Source organism: Melanerpes formicivorus, unplaced genomic scaffold, assembly GCF_026170545.1.
Source record: "Melanerpes formicivorus ecotype bairdi unplaced genomic scaffold, bMelFor1.0.p_v2 SCAF_63, whole genome shotgun sequence".
NCBI lineage: Eukaryota > Metazoa > Chordata > Aves > Piciformes > Picidae > Melanerpes > Melanerpes formicivorus.
In genome coordinates this window covers 1,150,927-1,178,695 of record NW_027142415.1, presented here as the reverse complement: position 1 = coordinate 1,178,695, position 27,769 = coordinate 1,150,927, and the positions used below count along the sequence as shown (strand labels likewise).

The following is a 27,769-nucleotide window of genomic DNA, read 5'->3' as shown; positions in this document are numbered from 1 at the left end:
CCAAACCCTCCTGAATATCACCTCACTGATTTCTCTGTTCTTGATATTTCAGCTTGGGATAAGATTTCATAAAGTATACTGCATGCAGTTTCTGTGTGGTGTGCTGTGTTTGGGTCTGTAAGTAACACAAAGCTTAAGTGGAACATGCAGTTTTAAAGAATCTTGGGGTTTAGCAGATCACCTTGGGAAATATCATGGTTTGACCCCAGCCAGCAGCTCAACACCAAGCAGCTCCTCACTCACTCCCTTTTCTGCCCATCCTCCCAGTGGGTTGGGGGAGAGAACTGGAAGTGTAAAAGTGAGAAACATCATGAGTTGAGATACAAAGTTTAACAATTGAAAAGGTTAAAAAAAAAAAGGTAAGAAAAATAACAGAAATCAATCCCAAGAACAGCAAGTGATGCGCATGAAAAACAAATTTGCTCAACCAACCCAGCCAGTCCCTGAGCAGCGGGCTCCCAGCCAGCCTCCCCTCTAGTATTGTTGCAGAGCATGACATCACATGGGATGGAATATTCCTTTGGTCAGCTGGGACCTGCTGTCTCAACTGTGTCCCCTCCCAGCTGCTCATGGCCCCCCAGCCTGCTTGCTGGCAGGGTGATGTGGAGAGCAGGCAAGGCCCTAACTGTGTCAGCACTGCTCAGCCATAACTGAAACATCCCGGAATTATCAGCACAAATCCAAAAGGTAGCCCCACACCAGCTGCTGCGAAGGAAATCAACTCTGTCCCAGCCAAAACCAGCCCAGGAAGCCATGTTTGAAATGAATGAGATACAAAAAGGATTAATGGTTGTGTCCAAGAGGCCATCATTAAACTGGCTCGGCTCCAGCACTGCCATTTTACAGAGTGCATTTAGTGAATTGTTTTGCCTTGAAATGAGAGGAGGGATGAGGAAAGGGGAACTAGGCTTCGGGCTCCACCAGTTGTCACCATTTGTGATACAGAAGCTACTTGATATTATGTGGGGTGGGGGAGAAACCCAGCCTGCCAGCTTACAGCTGGGGCATGAGTGCTGGCTTCTGCCTGCAACCTGAGAATTGTACCTGGACTGCTGTCACCACTGCTCATTGCTGAGCACCATCCTCTAGAAAATCTCCCCCTTCAACAGGCTCTCATGAGCCTGAATGGTTGAGAAGACCCTGTTGTGTCAAGAAACCTCTTTCCTTCTGGTTTTGTATTTCACCTTGAATTTGCAGAATTTGCAGAATTTGTTTGAATTTGCAGAGGGACCTCGACTGACTGGACAGATGGGCAGAGTCCAATGGGATGGCATTCAACAAGTCCAAGTGCCGAGTGCTGCACTTTGGCTACGGCAATCCCATGCAGAGCTACAGGCTGGGGTCGGAGTGGCTGAGAGCTCCCAAAAAGAGAGGGACCTGGGAGTGCTGATCAACAGCCACCTGAATATGAGCCAGCAGTGTGCCCAGGTGGCCAAGAGGGCCAATGGCATCCAGGCCTGCATTAGGAATAGTATGGCCAGCAGGAGCAGGGAAGTCATTGTGCCCTGTACTCTGCTTTGGTTAGGCCACACCTTGAGTTCTGTGTCCAGTTCGGGGCCCCTCAGTTTAGGAAGGACATTGAAACACTTGAACGTGTCCAGAGAAGGGCAACAAGGCTGGGGAGAGGCCTTGAGCACAGTCCTATGAGGAGAGGCTGAGGGAGCTGGGGTTGTTTAGCCTGGAGAAGAGGAGGCTCAGGGGTGACCTCATTGCCCTCTATAACTACCTGAAAGGTGGTTGTAGCCAGGAAGGGGTTGGTCTCTTCTCCTAGGCACCCAGCACCAGAACAAGGGGACACAGTCTCAAGCTGTGCCAGGGGAGGTTTAGACTCGAGGTGAGGAGAAAGTTCTTAACCGAGCGAGTCATTCGTCATTGGAATGTGCTGCCCAGGGAGGTGGTGGAGTCCCCATCCCTGGAGGCGTTCAAGAGGAGATTGGACGTGGCACTTGGTGCCATGGTCTAGTCATGAGGTCTGTGTTGATAGTTTGGACTCGATGATCCTCGAGGTCCTTTCCAACCTAAGGTATATTGTGATACTGTAATTTGCTCTGGGCACTGCTGTTGGTATGAGTTCTGTGTGGGCCTTACTTACATGGCAAATCTCTCTCCCCAGATCATTCAACCTCCAGTGGTACGTCGTCGTTTAAGCCCAGCCGGTCCCTGGTTTCCATTCCCACCGCCCATGTGATGCCGTCTAATGCCAGCTCTTCGCTTCCCAAACACAGGGAAGCTTTCAAGTCTGATGGCTCAAAGTGGAGTACAAGCTTCGTACGGTCAGGAGGAGGCCGAAATCAGGGTGGCCTGGACAGCTCTCTCGACATGAAAGATGTCAGGCCGGTCAGAAAATGGTCCTCTCTGTCGAAACTCAGCTCACCCACTGCCTTCAGCCAGGATGGCAGTAGTCATTCAGTGGACTCCAGGGCTAGTGCAGACCAAGCTGTGTCGCCACAGCTAAGGACAAATGGGCCAGGTTGTTTGCATGATAGCATGGAGTTGCTGAAAATTGAGGACAGAGAAGTGGGGAGAAAAAGATCTTCTCTACTGGACTGCAAATACAAATTTGAAACGTGCAGCAAAGACGATTTTGTTACAGACTCCTCAAGTAGGAGACATGCCTTAGACATGACCTACGGTGCCTTACCTGAGAGCAAGCCCATGGCAGCCAGTTGTGAGGCGTTTGGACAGAGATATGCAACTCTGGGCCAGCAGGCTGTGAGTGGAGCTCCCATCCAGCCAGCAGTGAGGACTCAGATGTGGCTGAAGGAACAGCTACGGGCAAATCCCCTGGACTGCAGGACCGCTGAGGAGCCCTACGGCATGGCAGCGTGGCATGTGCAGCCGCTGGAAGAGTTCAGAGCAGCCGGTGAACAGCCTGTGCAGGTAAGGCCAGAGCTTGGTGTTTGCTGCCACCGTGTGTTACACCTGCGGAATGTCAGCAGGCGGCTTTCAATGAAAGAGGAAGGGGAGCAGATCCCCTTAACCAAGTGCTAATGGTTTCAGACTTTCGCTGGGGATGCTCCTGCTGGTTTCTCAATATTACTTAAGTGCCCCAGGGTGTTGTTATTTGGTATGGCTTGCAGTTTACTCTGATTCATTGTGCCTGTCTGCATGAGACTAGGATCTTTTTCTGAAGCTAGGGGCAGCAAGGGGTTCATCAAGTAACATTTCCAGTTCTCAGTTGCAGTGTGGTGGGGAAATGTGAGTGTGTTTTGATCTGAATGTGTTTGTGCATTCAGCAAAATAAAAATGACTTCTGTGTACTGCAAGGATCAATATTCACCATCACTGTGCACTTGCAACCTGAATGCAGTTTGATATTACTGCTTTTTACAACTAACTAGAATCAACTGATAGTAGGCAAATGAATCTGGTTTATTTCAACAAAATTGTGTAGGTTTTACATGTCAGACTTGAGACATTTTCAAATAGGAAGAAAAATAATGAGGTTTTAAACCCTTTTCTTCTCCTTTTGCTTCTAACATGGCAAGTCACAATCTTTGTTTCCAGCCCTTCCCCTAATGTGAAAGCCTAGCTTGGGATGGAAGGCAGTAATGATAATCTAAATGTTAAGATTTACCTGGGTAGGTAAACTTGATTTGCCAAAAAGAATTCCAAGCAGTTTAGAATATTGAAGTTTTCCTGGAAGGCATCTTGAGATTAGGCTAGGATAATATCAGAGCAGAGATCATCTGGCCCTGTGTGCAGGTTACCTCTTTGCTTCAGCCTGGAGTTACAGTATGTAGTTTACAAAGAGCTGTGTGGGGTTGACAAAGTTTTATTCTTTCTTCCATTGTCCATTGAAGGAAAGATTGACAATTCTAGATGTGCTCAGGATCCAGTTTTGCTCTTGGTGGTGATGTGGATCTTTTCTTATTACAGTTAAAGCTAATTAACATGGCTAAATTAAAAGTAATCCCTAGGGGTCTCTCTAAAAACCTGGCATTGTCCTCTGTATGTCACCCTTTATATTACCCCTGCTACTACAGAAACTCCCATCTTGCTCTAAGCTTTTTGCTATCTTAGATGTCAAGAAAGTACCCAGGTACAGGGGGGTCCTCTCAGGGCCAAAGTGGCAGGAACTAGCTCACTACTGAGGCTTGGCAGGGGCACTGCCATCCAGGCTGGCAGCTGTTGATAGGGTTTGGGAGTACATGAGGTGTTCACGAAGTGACAGCAGGGTGTTGCAGAGGAATGTGCTCTCTCCACTCCTTCCCAAACACCTGTTAGATGTTGCTGGCTGCAGCTGTCAGCAGTGCTGGCTGTGTGCAGAGAGCACTGTGTCTGCTCCTTATCCTTTTGGATGTGAATCTATATTTAGGGTAAGCTTAGTTGGTTCTTCATTTAGGTGTATGCCTCTTCATCTTTCATGTACCTTTTACAAGGCTTAGTTTAGCATGGATGTTATAGAAACTCTTCTTTAGGTCAAAACACCTCCCAGCTTTGGCTTTTTGTGGCTCACAAGTGTCTTCCACTCTGGTTGTGATTAAATAGTGTCTACTTGTATGAAGACCAAGTTTCATGTTTGAAAGAGGTGCAACCCTGTAATTTTTGTTATGGTGATTGAAAAACTTCTGTTGATGCTGAGCTGTGTTTCGAGGACAGAGCCAAGAGGGGGAGCACAAGCATTATCTTTGTGGCTGCATTTGTGAAGCTGCACCTTCTCAGGCTTTTTGAGCCTTTGAGGTTATAGGATGATGATTTGGTTGTGTTTTGTTGTTTGTGGGTTGTGGTTTTCTGTGTTTGGTGCTCTTTTTTTTTGTTGTTGGGGGTTTGGTTTGGTTTTGGTTGGGTTTCTTTCTTGCTCTCGTTATTTGTATCTCTGTATCAGTATCAATATGTATGTTGCAGGATTCGTCTAGCCCCTGGTTAAGGAAGCAACAAATAGCCCTGGAAAACAGGGGAAGGCCTTGAAGCTGTGCTCTGTTTACTGTGACTTGCAAGAGGGGTCACAGGGAGTCTGACAGTAATTAAGGGCATAAGGGGTGTGGAGGAGGTTCCTGGTGGCCTTAGCAAGGCTTTTATTGGTATGATTTGAGTTCTGTTGCTGGGCCTTGCAATGTGAGCTGCTGCAATTCCTCAAGGGAAAAGCTGTGGTTGTGAAAGAGGAGCCAGAGAAACAGAAAGTTAAAGCACATGCAGGAATGGTGAGCCTCTGGGCACTTAGAGGTGTCCTCTGCTGGCCCTCCTGCCTGCCCTCTCTTTCTGCCCAGAGGTTACAGCTGTAAGGATGGGAGATGCCAGAAGAGATGAAGAAAGGAGAATGATCCTTGTGGCTTGCCACCTGGTTTTTAAAGAAACCTCAGTATAGTTGTGGTGTGGGGGGGTGTTTTTGTTGCTGGTTTGGGTTTGTGAGTGGTTGGTTTCCCCCCCACCCAGAAATTACCATATGTGGATCTGGGAATAGATATGCTGTTAAATCTGAGAAACCAAGGAAATTGCAATCCTAAAAGGATTATCTATGCTTTCTGCACTCTCTCCCATTCCTGTGTTTCCAGGCTTCCTGGAGAGATTGTGGTTCTCTTTTCTCTGGAGACTTTTGAAGCCCACTGAGACATGTTCCTGTGCAGCCTGCTTTAGAAAGGGGGGGCTGGACTAGATGATCTCTAAAGGTCCCTTCCAACCTCCCCCATGCCTACCTAAACATGTGCACACAGTTGTACAACTCAGAGTGAGAACATTCTTCAGAGAATATCATTGCAAAGAAAACTTTATTTTTAAGTATCCAAGATAGTTTTTCTTATGCTCCTGACAGATCAGCAGAGTACAAGTGATTAATACGAGCATTTTTCCTGTGTCACATTGTGAGGAAAGCATATTTTTAGCAAGGTACAATTTTTCAACATGAGCAATTACCTCCTGTGTTTGGCAGAATGAAGCCCTTCACTGTCAGCCACAATTCAGCTTTTTTTTTATCCTGTTCTTTTGCTGTGAAGTTGGAAGGTCCAGCAACTGGGATTCCATTTGTGACAGTGCAATATGTGGGCTCAGTCTGAAGTAAGTGCTAGCAGATGATGGGAAACAACACTTGGATCATGCTTGATTTTAGAAAGAGTCTTGCTATTGGTTACATGACCAATTTTGTCTGTTTAGAATAGAATAGAATTAACCAGGTTGGAAAGGAACTTTGAGATCATCAAGTCCAACCTATCACCCAGCACCATCTAATCAACTAAACCATAGCACCATGCACCCCATCCAGTCCCTTCTTAAACACCTCTGGTGATGGTGACTCCGCTACCTCCCTGTGCAGCACATTCCAATGGCAAATCATTTTCTGTGAAGAACTTCTTCCTAACATCCAGCCTAAGCCTTCCCTGGCACAGCTTGAGACTGTGTCCTCTTGTTCTGGTGCTGGTTGCCTGGGATAAGAGAGACCAACCCCCATGTGCCTACAACCTCCCTTCACGTAGTTGTAGACAGCAATAAGGTCTCCCCTGAGCCTCCTCTTCTGCAGGCATCCTGGCCTGCATCAAGAATAGTGTGGCCAGCAGGAGCAGGGAAGTTATTGTGCCCTGTGCTCAGCACTGGTTAGGCCACACCTTGAGTCCTGTGTCCAGTTTTGGGCTCCTCAGTTTAAGAAGGACATTGAGACACTTGAGTTTGTCCAGAGGAGGGCAACAAGGCTGGGGAGAGGCCTTGAGCACAGCCCTGTGAGGAGAGGCTGAGGGAGCTGGGGTTGTTTAAACTGGAGAGGAGGAGGCTCTGGTGAGACCTTCTTGCTGTCTACAACTACCTGAAGGGAGGTTGTAGCCAGGTGGGGGTTGGTCTTTTCTCCCAGGCAGCCAGCACCAGAACAAGAGGACACAGTCTCAGGCTGTGCCAGGGGAAGTTTAGGCTGGAGGTGAGGAGAAAGTTCTTCACAGAGAGAGTTGTTAGCCATTGGAATGTGCTGCCCAGGGAGGTGGTGGAGTGCCCATCCCTGGAGGTGTTCAAGAGGGGATTGGAACGTGGCACTTGGTGCCATGGTTTAGTCGTGAGGTCTGTGGTGACAGGTTGGTCTTGATGATCTTTGAGGTCTCTTCCAACCTCAGTGATTCTGTGTGTTTCTGTACATAATACATAGCAACTGTTAAAACTTGTATATAATCTTGCAGATAGGTTTATTTATTTGTTCTGAAGCAGAGTATTTTGAGAGTATCAAAGTGACAAAGTGCTTACAGTGACACAGCTGTGCAGAGTTTCCTGCTTTAAATGCATAGACAGGAGTTGATATTACTGTATCCACATACAGATACTTAGTTTGCAGAAGCAAAATATTTATGGCATGTATTTCAGAGCAGGTGAGGGAAAGAAAAGCTTTCATTGTAACTGGCCATGGGGCTCTAGCTAGTGCAGCCTAAGCTTTGAAGCAGGTAGCAAAGTGTGGTACATGGATGGTTAAGGGTAGAAATCAATGCCTGTTTCAGTAGGCATACTGCATTTTCCTGGGAAAAGGCTTTTTGTAGGTCCAATCTAGATGGATTACTTCCAGAGAACTGAACTACCCCACAGCAACAGTAACTGCATGGAAATTCTGCATGTAACGTAGCCAGCACTGGTGAGAAGTGCTGCATCAGTGTGTGCTCAATCAGGGACTTGCTGCTGGCAGTTAGAAGCTGGAAGTTTGGGCTTCTTCCACCCCATGAGCAGCACCTGCCTTTTCTGCATGTGTGCAGAAGACTGTTAATAGGCATATGCCTGGCATTGAGGTTAGTGTGCAATGCATTTGTGTTGGTGTGTGTTGTTCCCATGTACTTCTGTAGAGAGAGATGCCAAGATCAAGCTGTTTGGCCCCAGTGTAGTGTAGGAAATCTGCTTCTGACCACCTTTCTCAGTGTCTCTCAGGTATGTAAAGCTTCCTTCTGGGCAAATAATTGCAGCAGAAGCCAGCTCCATTTGGTCACTGTCCTTCCCAGAGACCTGTGAGGAAAGTGTGTCATAGTGTAAGGGTCTGTAAGAAGCTTGTGTTGCCTGCTTGAAGTGAGGACAAGCTATGAACTGGATGATTGCAGTGGGAAGTAACAAGTGGTGTGTCAAATACAGCTTGAGGGCTCCCACGCTGTACACTTGACCTGTGCATAAGTGGTAAATCTTTACTGAGGCTGCAGCATGCTGCTTGTCTGGGTGCAGAGGCACCTCCTGGTCCTGGATGTGTTGGTGGTAAGGGCTGCCTAGGCAGAGGTGCGATAGCTCCTGGCCGTAGTCGGCTGCTTTTCAGCTGTTTGGGCAGCTTCTTTTGATACTGATGGTTAACACTGATGGCTCCTGGCTTTTGAGATGTTTGTGTGAACCATAGGTGGTCAAAAAAAGCATAAGTGACAATTAGGTTTTCCTATTTAAACTTATCTGCACCTTAGCTGCTGCAAGCTGCTCCTCGAGGATATCCTTGTGTCTGCCTACAGCATCTGTGACTTTGCTTTCCACAGGTAATTTGATGCATGCTGTCCACCCACTGTAGGTGTTTTGTTCTGCCTTCCTGCTGTGTCTGTGTCATTCCCTGGGAAGTACATGTTCTGTGGAAATGCCATTTTGGAAATCTGTGTTCTGCTGTCCCCTTCAGCAGAAATCATGTTCCTTGAAGGCTGCAGGTCTTTGTGTGATCTTTCAGTACATGTCAGCTGTATCAGTGAGAAAACTGCACTACACACTGTCCCATGCTTGCATTTCTTCCCAGACTCAGCAAGGCTCTGTATTTAATGGCAGGTAGCTAATTGTGCTCAGCTTTTAGGATTGAGTTCTGATAAAATAGGTGTGACCACTCAATGTCAGGTATTTCAGCTCTGTAGTCTTTGCATACTTATACTGCCATTGTTTGAAGTGTCTCTTGCTGGGGGGTTGAAGTAGATCTTCAGAGGTCCCTTGCAGCCCCTACCAGTCTGTGCTTCCAAAACCCTCCAAGCAAGGTTTGAGAAGGAAGCAGAGCCTTAGAGGTTCACATCAGCTTGACAAGGATAAACGCCAGCACCAGAACCAAGACAATAAGCAGGAAATTGAGTAGCAGGTTGAGACCTCTGTTGTTAGCAAGATCCATGCTGTGGATCAGTCTGCCCTCCTGTGCTTGCAGGAGACTCTTGATTGTAGGCTTTGGGCTGCTCCTTCAGTAGCGAGCACTGCAGTTACATCAATTTCACTGTGTCCTCTGCTTTTCACCTCCCTTTAGGTTCTGCCCCTTAAGAAAAGAAATGCTTGTTTACAACAAACAGATTTTTAACCTTGTAGTTTTCAAAGGAATTCATCTGGATGTTCCTAAAAGCTCCCTTTTCCCCCCAAAAAATACCTTTAAAATAATTAAAAATTAATGATAGCTTTGATTTGGCTTCTGAGGAACTAATCAATGTTGAAAGGGCTTGAATTTCATACAGTCTGGCTCTCTATTTACTTATCATAGTATCATTCAGGGTTGGAAGGGACCACAAGGATCATCTAGTTCCAACCCCCCTGCCATGGGCAGGGACACCCCACACTAGATCAGGCTGGCCAGAGCCTCATCCAGCCTGGGCTTAAACACCTCCAGGGATGGGGCTTCGACCACCTCCCTGGACAACCCATTCCAGGGTCTCACCACTCTCATGGGGAAGAACTTCCTCCTCACATCTAGCCTGAATCTCCCCACCTCCAGCTTCATTCCATTCCCCCTAGTCCTATCACTACCTGAGATCCTGAGAAGTCCTTCCCCAGCCTTCCTGTAGGCCCCCTTCAGATACTGGAAGGCCACAATTAGGTCACCTCGGAGCCTTCTCTTCTCCAGACTGAACAGCCCCAGCTCCTTCAGTCTGTCCTCATAGGAGAGGTGCTCCATCCCTCTGCTCATCCTCATGGCCCTTCTCTGGACACATTCCAGCAGCTTCACATCCCTCTTGTAATAGGGGCTCCAGAACTGGACACAGTACTCCAGGTGGGGTCTCACCAGGGCTGAGTAGAGGGGGAGGATCACCTCCCTCGACCTGCTAGCCACACTTCTCCTGATGCAGCCCAGGACCTGATTGGCTTTGTGGGCTGCAAGTGCACATTGAGAGCTCATGCTGAGCTTTTGGTCCACCAGCACCCCCAAGTCTCTCTCCTCAGGGCTCCTTTCCAGCCAGTCACTGCCCAGCCTGTATTTGTGCCTGGGATTGCCTCGACCCAGATGCAGGACCCTGCACTTGCTCTTGTTGAACTACATGAGGTTGGCTTGTGCCCACCTCTCCAGCCTGTCAAGGTCCCTCTGGATGGCCTCCCTTCCCTCCAGCGTGTCTGCTGCACCACACAGCTTGGTGTCATCAGCAAACTTGCTGAGGGTGCACTCAATGCCACTGTCCATGTCACCCACAAAGATGTTGAACAAGACAGGTCCCAGGACTGATCCCTGAGGGACTCCGCTTGGCCCTGGCCTCCACTGGGACATGGAGCCATTGACAGCCACTCTTTGGGTGCGGCCATCAAGCCAGTTCCTTAGCCATCTAGTGGTCCACCCATCAAACCCATGTGTCACCAGTTTGGAGACCAGGATGTGGTGCAGGACAGTGTCGAAGGCTTTGCTCAGGTAGACGACATCAGTTGCTGAATTTCATACAGTCTGGCTCTCTGTTTACTTACGGTGTAGTGAACCATTCTCCAGATTTACTCTGCAGCCAAACCATTGGAAAATTTACTTTCAAAAACTCTCTGCAGGTGCCAAAGCCAAAACAGTCAGGAAGAAAACTTCTGGTCAAAATGGGTCTTTGCTAACCAGGAGGATTTCCTACCCTTCTAGGGTTTGGCATGGTGCAGCGTGGCAGGGAGCCGTTTGCCAGCAGCATGCTGTGCAGGATTCATTGCAGCTTTGCAAATGCCTTATTAAGAATCTAGACTGGGCTGGCAGAGGATGTGTGCTTCGTGCTTATAATAGCACATATGCCAGAGCTTATTTTAAGATGGTCTTAATAACTTAGCAATTGTGGATTATATATAGAAATACATAAATGAAAGGAACAGAAACACTTAGCCCTAACTCTGACATGTTGCCAAACCTTCCATTCAATACCCAGCTGGGCTCGCAGGGAGGCTCACAAGAGGGCAGTGTTTTCATAGTTTTGTACCAGAATGGAACTTCTGTCATTCTTTTGTCTTTAAAAAAAAAACATACAAAGATGTAGTGAGTTTATAAAGCAATAAGCTTGACTGAGCTGTCAGATACTGCAATAAATGTAGAGCCTGTTTTGAATAATTTAACAAGGTTTTTACTGAGATGAGCATCAGTTTTTCAAGGCAGGCCACAAAAATATCAGGGGGCTGCAGCGCTTCTCTCTGAGGGAGCTGAGGTGGTTCAGTCTGGAGAAGAGAAGGCTCCAGGGAGACATTATAGCAGCCTTTCAGTACCTGAAGGGGGCCTACAAGGAGGCTGCAGAGAGAGTGTTTACAAAGGCCTGCAGTGATAGGATGAGAGGAAAGGGTTTGAAATTTGAGAAGAGTAGATTTAGATCGGATGTTAGGAACAAATTCTTTACCATAAGGATGGTGCAACACTGGAACCGTTTGCCTAGGGAGGGAGGTGAGGCCTCATCCCTGGAGATATTCAAGGTCAGCTTCAACAAGGCTCTGAGCAACCTGATGTAGTGGAGGATGTCCTTGCTCACTGCAGGGGTGTTGGACTAGATTACATTTAGAATAAACCATTTATTTAGAATAAACCAAACCAGGTTGGAAGAGACCTTCAAGATCATCGTGTCCAACCCATCAACCAATCCAACCCACCCAAACAACTAACCCATGGCACCAAGCACCCCATCAAGTCTCCTCCTGAACACCTCCAATGACGGTGACTCCACCACCTCCCCAGGCAGCCCATTCCAATGGGCAATCACTCTCTCTGTATAGAACTTCTTCCTAACATCCAACCTAAACCTCCCCTGGCGCAGCCTGAGACTGTGTCCTCTTGTTCTGGTGCTGGTTGCCTGGGAGAAGAGACCATCATCCACCTGTCTACAACCTCCCTTCAGGTAGTTATAGAGAGTGATGAGGTCACCCCTGAGTCTCCTCTTCTCCAGGCTGAGCAATCCCAGCTCCCTCAGTCTTTCCTCACAGGGCTGTGTTCCAAACCCCTCACCAACTTTGTTGCCCTTCTCTGGACTCGTTCCAGCAAGTCAACCTCCTTCCTAAACTGAGGGGCCCAGAACTGGACACAGGACTCGAGGCGTAGCCTAACCAGTGCAGCATACAGGGGCAGAATGAACTCCCTGCTCCTGCTGGCCACACTGTTCCTGATGCAGGCCAGGATGCCATTGGCCCTCTTGACTGCCTGGGCACACTGCAGGCTCATGTTCAGCCTACTGTCAACCAGTACCCCCAGGTCCCTCCCTGCCTGGCCGCTCTCCAGCCACTCTGACCCCAGCCTGTAGCTCTGCATGGGGTTGTTGTGGGCAGTGTGCAGAACCCGGCACTTGGATGTGTTAAATCTCATGCCGTTGGATTCTGCCCATCTGTCCAGCCTGTCGAGGTCTCTCTGCAGAGCCTCTCTACCCTCCAGCAGATCAACTCCTGTCCCCAACTTGGTGTCGTCAGCAAATTTACTGATGATGGACTCAATGCCCTCATCCAGATCATCAAGGAGGTCCCTTCCCACCCAAACTCTTCCATGATTCTGTGAATCTTTCATAAATACACTGTTCTGGCTTTATTCCTTGCAGTGAACAAGAGGTGTTCACTCAAGTCCTTTCATGGTGTTCTCTCAAATCCTTTCATAACAAACCCAGATGCTTAGTTGGGGTTTTCCTCTTTTTTCCCTAATTATTTCTCTCCCCTACAGATTAATGTGCTTATTACTCTGCTCTCATTTTGACCAGATGAAGCACATCTCAGCTTGAATGTGTATGTCTGATGTAATTATAGTTCTGCGTGGAGTTGTAGCCTAACTTCCCTGGCTTTGTGAAAATCTTTGTTTAAGCCTGCTTTACACTTTGCAGAGAGTGGTTCAGTGCTGCTAGGAAGGGCAGTTGCTGCTGAATTGATGCAGAAGAGTTAATGAAGAAATGCCAGTGCCTGCTGCCCTGTAAAGTGCCCTACTGACTAGTTTTAATGGCAGCTACATTTTGATTCTGAAATGGGTGAAGTCTTCCACCTGGAGAGAAATGGGGAGATATATTTTGCTGAAGAGCTGGCTGAAGGAGTCATAGCTTTAAAACCAGCATATTATTTTAACTGAGTCAGCTCTTTCTCTGTGTAAAAATTGCCATGGAAGTTTGTAATTTCTTTGGGGTTGGTGGGCTCTGGATCAGTGTCAGGTTGGTGGGGGCCTGGATCACTCTCAGGTTGGTGAGGGTCTGGATCAGCATCAGGTTGGTGGGGGGTCTGGATCAGCATCAGGTTGGTGGGGGTCTGGATCAGCATCAGGTTGGTGAGGGTCTGAATCAGCATCAGGTTGGTGGGGGGTCTGGATCAGCATCAGGTTGGTGAGAGTCTGGATCAGCATCAGGTTGGTGGGGGTTCTGGATCAGCTCAGGTTGGTGGGGGGTCTGGATCAGCTCAGGTTGGTGGGGGGTCTGGATCAGCTCAGGTTGGTGGGGGGTCTGGATCAGCATCAGGTTGGTGGGGGGTCTGGATCAGCATCAGGTTGGTGAGGGTCTGGATCAGCATCAGGTTGGTGGGGGGTCTGGATCAGCTCAGGTTGGTGGGGGGTCTGGATCAGCTCAGGTTGGTGGGGGTCTGGATCAGCATCAGGTTGGTGAGAGTCTGGATCAGCATCAGGTTGGTGAGGGTCTGGATCAGCATCAGGTTGGTGGGGGGTCTGGATCAGCATCAGGTTGGTGAGGGTCTGGATCAGCATCAGGTTGGTGAGGGTCTGGATCAGCATCAGGTTGGTGAGGGTCTGGATCAGCATCAGGTTGGTGGGGGTCTGGATCAGCTCAGGTTGGTGGGGGTCTGGATCAGCATCAGGTTGGTGAGGGTCTGGATCAGCATCAGGTTGGTGAGGGTCTGGATCAGCATCAGGTTGGTGGGGGGTCTGGATCAGCATCAGGTTGGTGGGGGGTCTGGATCAGCATCAGGTTGGTGAGGGTCTGGATCAGCATCAGGTTGGTGAGGGTCTGGATCAGCATCAGGTTGGTGGGGGGTCTGGATCAGCTCAGGTTGGTGGGGGTCTGGATCAGCATCAGGTTGGTGGGGGGTCTGGATCAGCATCAAGTTGGTGAGGGTCTGGATCAGCATCAAGTTGGTGAGGGTCTGGATCAGCATCAGGTTGGTGGGGGGTCTGGATCAGCATCAGGTTGGTGGGGGTCTGGATCAGCATCAGGTTGGTGGGGGTCTGGATCAGCATCAGGTTGGTGGGGGTCTGGATCAGCATCAGGTTGGTGAGGGGTCTGGATCAGCTCAGGTTGGTGGGGGGTCTGGATCAGCATCAGGTTGGTGGGGGGTCTGGATCAGCATCAGGTTGGTGGGGGGGTCTGGATCAGCATCAGGTTGGTGAGGGTCTGGATCAGCATCAGGTTGGTGGGGGTTCTGGATCAGCTCAGGTTGGTGGGGGGTCTGGATCAGCTCAGGTTGGGGGGGGTCTGGATCAGCTCAGGTTGGGGGGGGTCTGGATCAGCATCAAGTTGGTGGGGGGTCTGGATCAGCATCAGGTTGGTGGGGGGTCTGGATCAGCATCAGGTTGGTGGGGGTCTGGATCAGCATCAGGTTGGTGGGGGGTCTGGATCAGCATCAGGTTGGTGGGGGGTCTGGATCAGCTCAGGTTGGTGGGGGTCTGGATCAGCATCAGGTTGGTGGGGGGTCTGGATCAGCATCAGGTTGGTGAGGGTCTGGATCAGCATCAGGTTGGTGGGGGGTCTGGATCAGCTCAGGTTGGTGGGGGTCTGGATCAGCATCAGGTTGCTGGATGTTTAGCTGTCTCTATTCACTACTAATGTGGAAGATGAACTTAGCAAGGTGATGTAGCCTTGGGTGGAGTGAAACAGAGAACTAAAAACTTAATCCAAGCTACATGCTGTGTTTGGAGTTTTTATTACTGCTCATAAAAGTAGTGAACTTGTTGATTACACTGTCATAAAACTTGTTAGGATTGCTCACATGGTGCAGTTAGTGCATATTAAGTGGTATGTGTATATTATCTGGACACTGCAAAACAGGCAAGAATATGGTTGAAAACCACACCAGAATAAACAGGGATCTACAGAACTAGAAAGCTGTGTGCTGACTAGTTTTGGTGTTGGGTTTTTCCCTTCACAGAACTCTAATCAGTAGCTGATAGAAGAGGTGCTTTTTCCTCAACAGAATCATATTGAAGTATCTTACTGTATACAAAATAGTTGTCAAGCAGTCAATAATAATAATACTAAAGAGAGCAGCTGTTCATTTTAAAGCCCACAGATACAACAGTGATTATATTTCTTTTTGTTCTATACCAAGTTTTGTCTTTTAATCTCTGGGTTCAGTTGGGAAGAGGGTAGCAGATTTTCCCTCAGCAGCAGCATCCTAAGACACAAATGATCCCGACAGTACAAGCTGTAAAATGACAGTAGGACATCCAGTTGATTGACACTTCATTTTTGTGGCTGTTTGCTTTTTTCTGTTTCAACTAAATGATGGCTTTTCAGGTCCATAAGGGGAAAGGGCTGGGTTTGCTTTTATGAGGAGGGGAGAGAGGCTTTGGTGGTGTTTATTTAAACAGGAATTCACCGTGACTTGTGTGTGTTTGTGAGACGTGTGAATGCAGCGTGTCCTCGCAGTGCGTGTGCTGATAGTTTATTCTTGATGTCTTTTTTACTTCAGGAAGTTTTCAGTGCTGTAGAACCGCTGTCTGTTTCCAGTCCAACACTTCCAAAGCAAACTGAAACTGGCAACTCTATCCACCACAATCACAGTATAACTAAGGTTGGAAAGGACCTCGAGGATCATCGAGTCCAACTTATCAACACACACCCCATGACTAGACCATGGCACCAAGTGCCACGTCCAGTCCCCTCTTGAACACCTCCAGGGACGGTGACTCCACCACCTCCCTGGGCAGCACATTCCAATGGCTAATGACTCTCTCCGTGAAGAACTTTCTCCTCACCTCGAGTCTAAACCTCCCCTGGTGCAGCTTGAGACTGTGTCCTCTTGTTCTGGTGCTGGTTGCCTGGGAGAAGAGACCAACTCCTTCCTGGCTACAACCACCTTTCAGGTAGTTGTAGAGAGCAATGAGGTCACCCCTGAGCCTCCTCTTCTCCAGGCTAAACAACCCCAGCTCCCTCAGCCTCTCCTCATAGGGCTTGTGTTTAAGGCCCTTCTCTGGGGCAATAATACAAATATTGAAGGAGGAGTCACCCACTTAAGATTTTACTGTTTCCTGCCCCTTCCCATGCCTGATGTGCTCTGTTTGTGGCTTTTCTTAAGAAGATGATTCAGTAGGGGAAGGGCATTAAGTGGAATCTCCTATGTTTGTGAGAGTGGTCAGAATGCATGCAATGGAAATGGAGGTTTACCCCATCAGTTTGTAGCTAGTGTTCATACACTAACTTGCAAGTGCTGGTGGAGGTGTTGCTGATCAATGCTTGCCTCACCCTAATCCTCATACAGAAACCAAATTATTTCCCTCGGTGATTTACCATATTTCAGAGGCCTGCTCTCAGCATATCCATTTGCCAGCTAGGTAGTGCATCACTTGCTTGTGTTCCATCAACACAGAGGTTTTTCCTCAGAGGTTTCTTCCCTTCCTGTGCAGCTGTTCACTGTCAGCCTCTTCCCATGGAATATTAAATCTTAAAGGTTGAATACAAGGTTAAGACACGCTTGTTTTGTCTTTCCCTTTACATCAGTAGGATTGCTTACATGGAGTGCTCTAGGAAGATGCCTGTTTGAAAAACAGATGGTTTGCCTCTGGCCATTGATTCTTCTGTTTTCTTGGAATATGAAAAGTATGGAGGGTTCCTAGGACTTCAGCATAATACCAGCAGCATGAAGGAGAGTTGGAAGTCTACTGCTCACTGTTGTTACTGGCAACTACTGGAGAAGCAACTTCAACTTTTGTCTGTAGAGACTGTGACTTGCATATTGAAAAGGTGTTTCTGCAGTGCTTTCCCTCCTGTGCTTAATGGTTTGGGGGTTGTGGGTTTGGGGGTTTTCTGTGTTGGGGGTGGGTTAGGGTGGTGTGTGTTTGTCAGAATAGGTGTGGGGGTTTTGTTTTTAATTTTAGGAAAAGACTTGCCTGTTCTCCAAAAGGCATTTGCAATTGAAGGTGGTGTTGGTTTTAGAATAGAATTAACCAGGTTGGAAAAGACCTCTGAGGTCATTGAGTCCAACCTATCACCCAACAGCATCTCATCAACTAAACCATGGCACCAAGCACCCCATCCAGTCTCTTCCTGAACACCTCCAGGGATGGTGACTCCACCACCTCCCTGGGCAGCACATATCCAATGGCAAATCACTTTTTCTATGAAGAACTTCTTCCTAACCTCCCTTGGCACAGCTTGAGACTGTGTCCTGTTTTACTTTTGTGTGATACCCTTCAATGCTAGCAGTAGGGGTGACCTAGACCTTTCTCTTTACATCAGATATAAGCCACCTTGTGTGACATTGCCACGTACCAACTCTTCTGTAGTTTTAAACCAAGGAAATGACTCCATAAAGCACAGCAGGCCATAATAAAGTAATCTGGAGCCAAATACTATTAACTGTGACTATTGCTTCTGGGCTGTGCCAATTGTCAAGTCAGTTAAATGAGTTCTGAAAAGTAAAATGTTGATACCAGTGTGGTAATGACAATTTTTGTCTGTGAAACAGAGTGAAAACTCTCCCTTGATGTCACTCACTTCTGTAAGGGTGTACCTAGTGAAAAATACTGCAAGTTAATTTGCCTTTTTTGTGTGGGTGCACATACTTGTGAGTGTGTGTGTGTGTATATAAAAGATCCCTTAAATAGGGAGAAAAGCATGAAATAGTTTTTATTTCAGGGTTGGAAGAGATTTTTCGTTTATTCTGGTTTTCCCTTAAAAAACACTGAAACCATTTGATTGCCTTCAGCTGAGATGCAGCACCTTGAAGTAAGCAGAGCAGAAACTTTCCTAGGACATGTTGAGGGCTGTGTGCCTGGTGGCTCTTCTTTGGGCAGACCCTGGCCAAATTTGGAAGCCCTCCAAGGGCTTAAGAATTGTCAGAGAAACCTAACAACGAGATCAGGCTCCTCGACAGTGAAGTTGCTCTTAGTGATGTAGCTAAAACATTTTGGATCTTACCAACTCCATGAAGAGCCAGTACTTTATACCCCATTCAGAAAAAAACCTTTCTTGATTCAGACAGAGAAATAAGGTCATGCACAGCTTTGTAACAACAGGCTCTAAGCACTGTTGTGCACAGCCCAAGTGTTTATAATACGTGTAGCAGGTAGTAAGAGGGTAGTGCGATGGTTGGCATACAGCTCTAGTCCAAGGGCTAGCCTCTCTCACAAGAGGATCCTTGCATTGGGAGTTGCAGGTGTAGGTCTCTCTTCCCTCTGGGGTGACTTTCCTAGAGGACAGCGCAGAGAGGTGCTGGAACTTCAGAGGAGCATCACAATGATACAGATCAGCAAGAGGCAAATTAGAATAAGGCAGAAATTCACAAAGAGCTCTTGGAGCCTTTGGCGTGCTTGTGGGTTGACCTCAATAGTTGAGGCTCTCCTCAGAGCAGAGCGAGTTATGTGTTGGACCTTCTCCATGGCAACAAGAAAGCAGAGGACACAAATCAGAGGTTTTGGGAGTACAGGAGAGAAGAGAAGTTGTCAGAAGCAGTGCAAGATGCCTATTATCTTCTCTTTTTGTCTTAGACAGCCTTTGTGGAGCTGGGAAAGCAGAAGAGTGAAGAATTAGAAATGCGGAAGTAAAATGTTTTGAGTGCAAACAGATTGTTTTAAAGGTCTAAAAAGCCTGAAGTGAATAGATTGCCTTTACTGTGGTTTTTACTTTGAAAGAGGCTTTTAAACATTTTGTTGTTCCAGGTTAGGTTTATGCTGTGTTGTGCTTCTCCTGAAGGCTTACAGAGCACCTGCTTCTGAGCTGTGTTGAGGAACTGCAAGATGGAACCTATGGATATATTGGTTTGACCCAGATCATTGCTTTAAAGTCTAATCTCTTTGTCCTTTACAGTCTGTGGAAAGGCCATGGCTGATTTCCCTCCCACCCTTTCCCCTCATGCTGTATTTGTTAAAGCACAAGTGGAAGCCTGATTATGTGATTGAAGTCACAGACCTTTCAGCCAGGAGATTTGGATGTTACTGCTGGCTGTTACTGACTAGGGCAGATAATCTGATTTGCCAATTCTGGAAGGAAAGAAGGAAAAGAAATCCTGTTGAAGCATTTCCATTCCAAGTAAACATTCTTTGTGGGACTTCTGGGTCCTCAAAGAACAAAACAAAGTGAGGACTAATTTTTCTTCTTGATCTGTTTTTGGGTGTTTTGGTTTTGTTTGTTTTTATTGTTGGGGGGGGTTGGTTGGTTTGGTTTTTTTCAATGTATGCAGGACAATGCCTTACAAAATGCAGGTGCAAAGGTAGAGGACTGCTCTGAGGAGCAAAATAAAGCATTGCATATAAGTTTGTCCCTTGAGTGTTTATTTCAAGCCTATTTTCCCCTCTTTTTAGTGGCAGATGGAAGCACAGTGTGTCAGTTGTCTTGAACTCCCAGTAAGTAGTTGCAGTGTAAAACCCTCCCATATGAGTCCTCAGTGACAGAGGCTGGCTTTGATACGTGCTTGCTTAGCTTAGAATGATGTGGATTCTGTAGGTGCAATTGCAGTGTGAAAACTCATTTTTCAGGATGATGATGATAATAATGTATCCATCTTGCACATCTCTCAACCTTTGCTGCTAAAGCTGCATTTGCCCCTGAATGTTCTATGAATTTATATTGTGATCATATCTTTCACAGAAGGCCTCTTCCTTGTCACATCTTGGAATGCTTTTGGCAATAGATGAAATTCCTATCATACATGCCACATAAAGGGAAATCATTGCTTAGATAACTGCTGCCCGAATTGCACAAGGATCCTGGCTGAATTAGGGGCACTTTTATTTCCCCCCACAAATTTGACTTTAGATATGGCTAAAGTGAGTGGGGGAGGAGAAAAAAGCCTAAAATGGAATGAGTGCCATTCAGACTCTGTTTGCAGTCCCTCCATGTTGGGATATAGAGTACTATATGAGCAGACTGTGTGCTTCCAGTGCCAGTGTTGGTATTTCAAGAGAGACTTTGAAAGAAGCCAGGTTACACATGGATATTGTAGTGTCTTTAAAGGACTCTATGTGATGACATCTCTGAACTTCAGATTTTGTTATGATTTTTGTAGCTGTAGTTGTTCTTCACTTTATTGCAAACAAAACACACACCAGGAACTTGCTTTCATAGGGACTCTCATTTTTCAGCTTTGTTTGACTTTATGGTGTACCTGTTTGTGTCTGTTTCAGCAGCTGAAGTGCTTGCCAAGTATATTTTGCTTGGCTCTTTGCTGGTCATTGTCTGCCCCAAGAGCAGTAAAAGCAAGACATGCACAGGAATTCTCAAGGGACTCAGCTGAAAGAACATTTGTTCTCTCAGCTCTGTACAGACTGGGATGCACTGGGCTGTTTATCCTTTTCTAGACAAGACACAGTAGATGAACCACTAATGGATTTGTGTTAGTACAGAGGAGGCTGTGTAACAAACACTGCCCAGAGAAGAGAATATCCTGGGGATGGCTGCCTCACAGCTCCTGCTGACGTTGCTTTAATGCAGAGTGTGTGCAGCCTATGGTGACACCTGTTACAGCAAGACATCTGTCTTCATCTTGGCTGCTGTTTTACTTGTGGCCCTCAGAGAGACTGGAGAAGCTTGAGGTTTCCCCTGTGTTTGTGTGCAAGGAAGCCATTTCTGTGTAAGATTTGACTGCATGCATGCTGGCACCTGCGCTGCTCTGCTGATGTTTCACTTGCATGACTCAAGGGGTAAGGACCTGAGGCTTTGAAGTGCTTCCATAAAAAACACTGTTATTAGCTGGTTGGGCATGACAGATGCAAGGCCAACACAGGTGAGGAGAGATGCCAAGATCTCTCCAGGAGGGAAACAAATAAGTATTATTCCCTTTGGAATGGGTGAGGGATGTTGCTGAGACAACAGACAATGGATTGGAAACCTCAGTCCAGCTGAGTCAGCATTAACTGTTTGAACATACATGACCAGACAGGATATTACAATAAACGTGGGGTAAGTTTTTACAGGTAGAGAAGGGGTGGGGAGAGGTCAAAATAGAACAATTAGGTTTTCTCAATTTAAAACCTCACATGGTTTTGGAAGGTTTTGAAATCCTTCCCTGTCCTTTTATCTGCTAGGCCTGCCCCTGGGAGAAGTTTTCTTGTAAGCAAAGGAAGCAAAGTCTAAGTCTGTATTTTAATGTTTGCCTTTACAAGTGCAGGGCTTTGACTAATAAACACATCACTTGCTTGTTCCTCCTCCGTGGTGCTGTCACCCACCTAAAGTGTGTGTAAAGAGAAACAGATTCAGTAACGCAGCTGCACACGGGTGGCTCTCAAGGTCAAAGTGGACAGCCTGAAAAATAGTTCTGCTGAAATGAAGGCTGATCTGTGCCACAAATAGTAGCTGTTCTCTGCTCTTTAGTCTCCTGACTGTTTTATGTCAATATCAAGGAGGAATATTCATGCACACACAACACTTCTAGAAAGGAAGGTGCAGCAAAAGGGCAAACTCTATTTGACACTCTTTTTTTAGGTTGAAAAGTGCTGCTCAGGTGTGCTCTGAGCCCAAGCATTGCCCTAGACAAACTATTGGCTGCATTGCTCTGCAGCTCTGTGTATGTATTATCCACTGGTGGTACTGGATTTGAAAGGCTTGTCTCATGCACAGCAGCAAGAGGTGTGTGCTTTATAAAGTGGTTTGGTTTGGAAGGAACCTTAAAGATTAGCTAGTTCAACCCCTCTGTCATGGGCAGGGACACCTTCCTCTAGACCTGGTTGCTCAAGGCCTCATCCAGCCTGGCCTTGAACATCTCCAGGGAGGGGGCATCCATGACCTCCTGGGGCAATGTGTTCTGGTGTCTCACCACCCTTACTGTAAAGAATTTCTTTCTAATACCCAGTCTAAATTTCCCCTCCTCAATCTCATTCCCTCTGGTCCTATCACAGGGTTGACCCTGTATGTTGCTCTGCAGGGGATCCCATGTACCTGGTGCCTAAAATGAGTCACCAATCACAGTTCTTGCTTCCTTCTTCACTGACATGTGACTGTTGCCCTGATTTATCAGGTTATTTTTATCTTTGTTCCTGGGTGCCCTTCACAATGAGAGGAGGTATGTGACCACAGTGAAAACTGTGGGCCATGCTCGCTCCTGGTGCAACTGCATTGACTCCATCGAAGTCACATGGGATAAATTTGGCTCCTTTGGAAATGCCGCAGCAATTTTAGACCCAGCATGTTTCCTGTCATATGTTTACTAAATGCAGCAGTGATATCAGTGGGATAGAAGAGGTTTGACATCTTTGATTTGTTGCTGTCCCACACGACCGAGTGAAGCCCTGAAAGGGCATTGTTAAAAAGTGGTGTTGCGTAACAGGTGATTGCAGAGGTGTTTACAGCGAGGGGTCCCCAAACCCCAGCCATTCAGTTTCATCCCCTGAAATGAAATGTCCTAATAACCATAAACATTGTGATGCTAAAAGTACCATCAAGTAGATCCTTGATCTACTACCTGTTTAGAACTGTTACCAAAAAGTACCTGACCTAAGAATTTCCTCTAGGTGTTTGTGTGAAGAGACATCCTCTGTATGTTCAGAGGAGGTAAACTCAGAGGCATGTGCATAGTGCCAAAGCAAAGAACCATGCTCCCAGCACTGAGAGTTGAGTTGAAGCTGGAGCCCCTTTGTCACCATTGTTAGTGGGTTGTGGGTGTTGGCCCCCAGAGGAGAAGACAGTGCAGCGCTGTGAAGCTCTGTGTGTGTGAGCAGCTGCAGCTGATGTGTAGCTGTGCTTTCACTGGCTGTCCCCTTAATGTATGTGTCTTGTTCTGAGCTTCATTGCTTTGTTTTGAGCCCTGCTGTAAAATATCTCCTTGTTGGCAGTATGGAGTCACTGCAGTTGAGATTTCCAGATCTGAAATGTCTCCCTTTTTATGTGAGGAAGAGGTAAAGGGGTTGAAGCAGTCTGAATTTAACTCCAGAGGCTTCTAGAGGGTATCACTTCTGCTCAGTAAGTAAACATTTCCTATGACAAACCAGAAGTTGCTTACAGGCTTTCAAGTATAGAAGTGATTTATAAATTTACAGAATACATCAATTTTTAGTATAAAAAATACCCCAAGGAGGTGATTTGCTAGAATTTGCCCCAGCAGCTGGAGTTTGTATTTGCCTGTGGTAGAGGTACAGAGTTTTGTTGCTTATTTTGATTGTGGGCTGAGTTGCATTAGGCACTTGTATCACTGAAGAAGGCTGTTCAGGGTATTAGCCAATTCAACAGCTTTACTACAGGAAAAGCAAAGTTATTTTTTTGCTTTCTAGTTTGTTGTTGTGGGGTTTTTGTTGTTTGGTTTGTTAAGAAAATGTAAAAGGGCAAAGAAAGGGCTGAAGGTCAAAATGAAAGACTGGGATAGATGAAGGCAAGAATATAGATTGCAGTGCAGGAGAGGACAAATTGAAGGAGGAAAGTGGAAGGAAATGAGCAGTGGAAGAGTGGGAGCGTGGGAAAAAGCAAGGAATTGTGCAAGGGGAAAGAGAAAACTGCAGCTGGAGTACATTAAATCACTGGAGAGAGCTAGACACTGACTTGACACATAGAGTGTCATTTTGTTCAGTAACATGCAGAAAACATTGCCTTGGGAAGAGGGGAAGAGCAACAATTCAGCTCATAGAGTTTGGGAGGTGCTGGTGACAGGAAAAGCAAACTCATTTTATCCTTTTGTTTCAAAGTCTGGTTTGTACTGCAGGGTCAGTGATTTTCATTTGTTTGGGAGAGGAGAGAGGAAGGCTTGCACTTCAGATGATTATTTTTTTCTTTCCATCCCTCTCTCAATTCATTCCCCTTAAAATCTTGCTTTTGACTGGCTTTGTTCTCAGTGTTCCAGAAGCAAGATTCCCAGTAAGAGCCTTATCCTGTGTTTCAAGTCCTTGAGAATCTGAAAGGTATTATCAAGAAGTGACACTGGATCATAGCTGAATACACCAGGCTTGGTATTTTGACTTTTGGAAGGTATCTATGTAGTTTGGGGATAACTGGAACTTTGATCTGTGTGCTGGTCCCTTAAGGTAGCCTTGGAGCTAATGCTTTGGGCTGGTTTGGAATTCTGGCTTAAATTCCTTGCAGCTCCTGCAGAACCTTGCAGTGGGAGCTTGGGCAGGTGTTTCAGCCTCCATAATCAGTTCCCTTCATCATATGACATAAGATATGTCATAAGCATGTACTTTTTCCTGCCTGTTGGTATGATTTGCCTTTCACATAGCAACTTTCAGGAAGCTAACTCCTTCCTCCACTTCACTTCTGCATGTTTTTAAGGCCAGGCTGGATGTGGCTCTGGGCTGCCTGATCTAGTGGAAAGTGTCCCTGCCCAAGGCAGGGGGGCTGGAACTAGATGATCTTTGAGGTCCCTTCCAACCCTGGCAATTCTGTGGTTCTGCACACACTGAGTACCTAACACTTTAAACTTTTAGGCTGGGTTTTAGGTGCTGGTGGTTCATGTGGTGCTGCTAATCAATAGGAAAAGAGGTGAGTGCAGTTTGAACCGCAGTGAAAATGGAAATACATCTAGCATATAGAACAGAAGTGGAAGGGGGTGTTGCAGGTTGTTTAGCAAGCTAGGGGACAATGGCATGGCATTGATTAGAAGAGGAATATAGTAGGTCAACTCAGATTCTGAGAAGTAACTTGAAGCCAGGGAAGTCCTCTTAAGCCATGTATCAGTCTCTAGAAAGCAAAACTAATTTTCCAGTTCTAAAGCATCCTGTAGTTTAGGGAACCTAACACTACCTTCCTGTGGGAATTTTTTCTTTCTCCAGCTGAGGTACTTTTTCTGTTCTTAAGTCAAAATATTCTTAACACAAATGAGAAGTTACTCTTGTAGCTGTGTAGGTCTGTTCCCTACTCTTTTGTTTGCTAATGGTCTGGAATAAAAGCATTGAAAATCACTTTTATGCTATCTGATTGCAAGCTGGTTGTAGTGAGCTGACTATTCTACAGTGATGATTTGTAACCTCCTCAGAGTTTGAGGACTAAGCTCAGCATTTTAAATAGAAATGTGGTCTACACATAAGCCTGAATCTTTCAAGACACCTATGTTGTTTGTATTTAGACAAGTGGGTAGCAAAAAAGGCAGAAAATGATTTGCTGTAAATGAAACTCGGTGTTTCACATCTGATTTGTAACACTTCTGTCATCTGCTATGTAGCACGTGCTTCTGTCATGACTGTGGGCTGTTGTTACTCAGTTTGGATGTCTGACATGAGATATTATTGGTGTTAAATTTTGAGATTTAACTTAGCATGTGAGTCATGCTGTCATCTACTTTGAAGTACGGCTCTGTGACAGGATAGAATTCAGATGAAGGGGCATCTCACCTGCTGTAGCTGTGGATGTGTTCCAGTAAAGAGCTGCCTGCAGCAGTTAAGGCTCTGTGTGTGTTCAGTCTGGGTGTTTATGCACAAACTCTATTTTCAGAGGGACATGTATGCAGAGTTTGGGTTAGAAGGGTTCTCTGCATGGCAGAATAAACCCAGGCTCCCCTTTCACTTGACTCTTTACCTAACTTCAGCATTGAAAAAAAAAGTCTGTCTGTCTCAGAATCATCTTGCTTGTTGTAGGCATTGGTTTGAAGGCAGTGGGAGGTCTGAAGTGCTGCTTCTGCCTACTGGAAACAGCTGCTAGAGAACTTCAGAACAGATTGTTTGCCTTAGGAGTTACAGGATGTCCAGGCACTTCCAGTACTTGTGTATTCAAAGCTGGCACAAGGCAGTTGAGCACAAACCCAAGCACCTGCATATATTTCTGCCTGATGCCTACCAGTTAGTAATGGGAAAAGAAATGGGGTGTCTGTTCAGTAACAGGGAAAACATGGCTCACAAAATTAAGGTCTGTATTAAGTCTGTCTTTTCAAAAACCAGAACCTTAGATAGATGAAAGTAGTAAGGTGTGAACTGATAGGAGGAGAGGAAAAATGATTGTAAGGAGGAGTAACTCTTGAGAGACCTGCATACTCATGAATCAGATTCCTCTTAAAATATATCTACACCTTTTCATGTCCTTTGTGATGTGTTCCTGCTGGAGATGCAGTCTGTGTTTGTTTGCAGTGTTTTCAGAGCTGGAGTTGCACTTTTTTGCTTTACAGTCTGTATGCTCTTTCCTTAATTGGAACAAAATTGATTATCTTCTGGGTTTGAAATTCAGTTCATGGCATTACAAATCCCAGCTAAATTATTTGTCTGGAAATGGAAGCATTGTAGGAACAAGCTTGGCAGTTACAGTGATCAGCAGGAGAAAACAAACCATTCAAGGAATTCACAAGAAAAATGCTATGTAGATTCTGGAGCTTGAACTGTGCTTTGAGTACCATGATACAATTTCAGTTCTAGTCCTGCTAGAAACAGCTGAAATTTGTAAGTTAAGGCTGCTACATCATCATACAGCAAAGAAGGATTTGCTTTCTCCAAATGCTTTGCTAAGTGTTTAAAGAGTTTTACCTTTTCTGAGCTGACATTTTTTAATTAAGGCTACTTCATCATCATACTGCAAAGAAAGATTTTGCTTTCTCAAAAAGCTTTTCTAAGTGTTCAAAGAGTTTTACCTTTTCTGAGCTGTGGGTAAGAAGGAGGAGTTTGAGCAGAAAGCTACAGCTTTTAATTCCTTGCTGTAGGAATGAGAAGCATAAAAGAAGAGAGAGGTTCCTTACCTGTGGTACAACTGTCAGTGAAGCACAGAGGAGCCTGCTCAGGGCTGTGGGAAGCGTCTGTAGATCTCTGGGAACTTGTCTGAGTCTGTGACCACGTTGTGGGAACAATTGAAGTAGGCTGAGGGGAAAAAAAATAACAAAAGTTCAGAGGCAGGACTCCTGGTGTCATTCAGCAGCTCACAAGTTGTGATTGGCCCCATTTCTGCCTTCTGACACGGGCAGTTGCTTCTCTAAACTTGTTCACAGCAGTAATGGATTAAACATGGGCAACATCTTTCCTCTTGGGAAGGGAGCTGTGTGCCCGGGGACCACCTGCACAGCCACGGGCTGAAGGAATCTGGGCAGCAGCTAAGGGGGCTACCTGCTTCCCCTGTGCCTTTTCCTAAACAAGATCTTATGTGGAATTTAGTTCAGGCAGCTGTTTTGGATGGGTTACTTTAGTTACAGCAGTGGTGGGTGGTTGTGGGGTTGTTTTTTTTGCTGCTGTTGTCTGGTTGGCTTTTGTTGGGTTCGGTTTTTGGTTGTTTTCCATAAAAGCCCTTAAGTCTCTAGTGGGGCTTATCACATTCCATATGGATTTTTGAGTTTGAATGATTTTCTTTTGTGAAGGGAATTTATTAAACTACACTTCCAGTATGTTTTGATAATGCTGTTACACAGCCAGTATTCAGTTTGCAGCATATGAAGTGTGGTGCTTTCCAATATCATCTTCTGGCATTGCTTGAATTTTTCTGTATTTCAAGTCTCTTCAAACCTTTAAGCTATTTTGTGGGTTAGAGGATTTTTTTTCCTCCCAATAACCTTCAGCATATCTGTCTACAGGCTTCTCTGAAATGTGTCATTCCTATACAATTTAAATCCCTTTAAAACACAGTCACTCATTTTCTCCCCTGCACTCATTTTGTGGCTGGAAACTGCCCAAGTGATTTTTGAGAACCTGTTGTGTTTGTTTGGATAGGTGCAG

The 27,769-nt window shown here is 46.1% G+C and overlaps 2 protein-coding genes across 3 annotated transcripts in view; one reads left to right on the top strand and one right to left on the bottom strand.

Annotated features, from left to right (window-relative positions):
- The window catches only part of CEP85L (centrosomal protein 85 like), a 114,488-nt gene that overhangs the window by 45,882 nt on the left and 40,837 nt on the right, over positions 1-27,769 (top strand). For both annotated transcript variants that reach the window (XM_068162310.1, XM_068162311.1), the window contains exon 3: positions 2,114-2,880. In XM_068162310.1, the coding sequence (XP_068018411.1) occupies positions 2,114-2,880 (767 nt within the window). The remainder of the gene's footprint in view (positions 1-2,113; positions 2,881-27,769) is intronic.
- PLN (phospholamban) lies at positions 17,838-27,100 on the bottom strand. Its single transcript, XM_068162312.1, has 2 exons — positions 26,806-27,100; positions 17,838-18,730 (listed from the first exon to the last, which is right to left on the bottom strand). Exon 2 carries the CDS (start codon positions 18,605-18,607, stop codon positions 18,449-18,451), a length of 159 nt encoding a protein of 52 aa, XP_068018413.1. The 5' UTR covers positions 18,608-18,730; positions 26,806-27,100; the 3' UTR covers positions 17,838-18,448.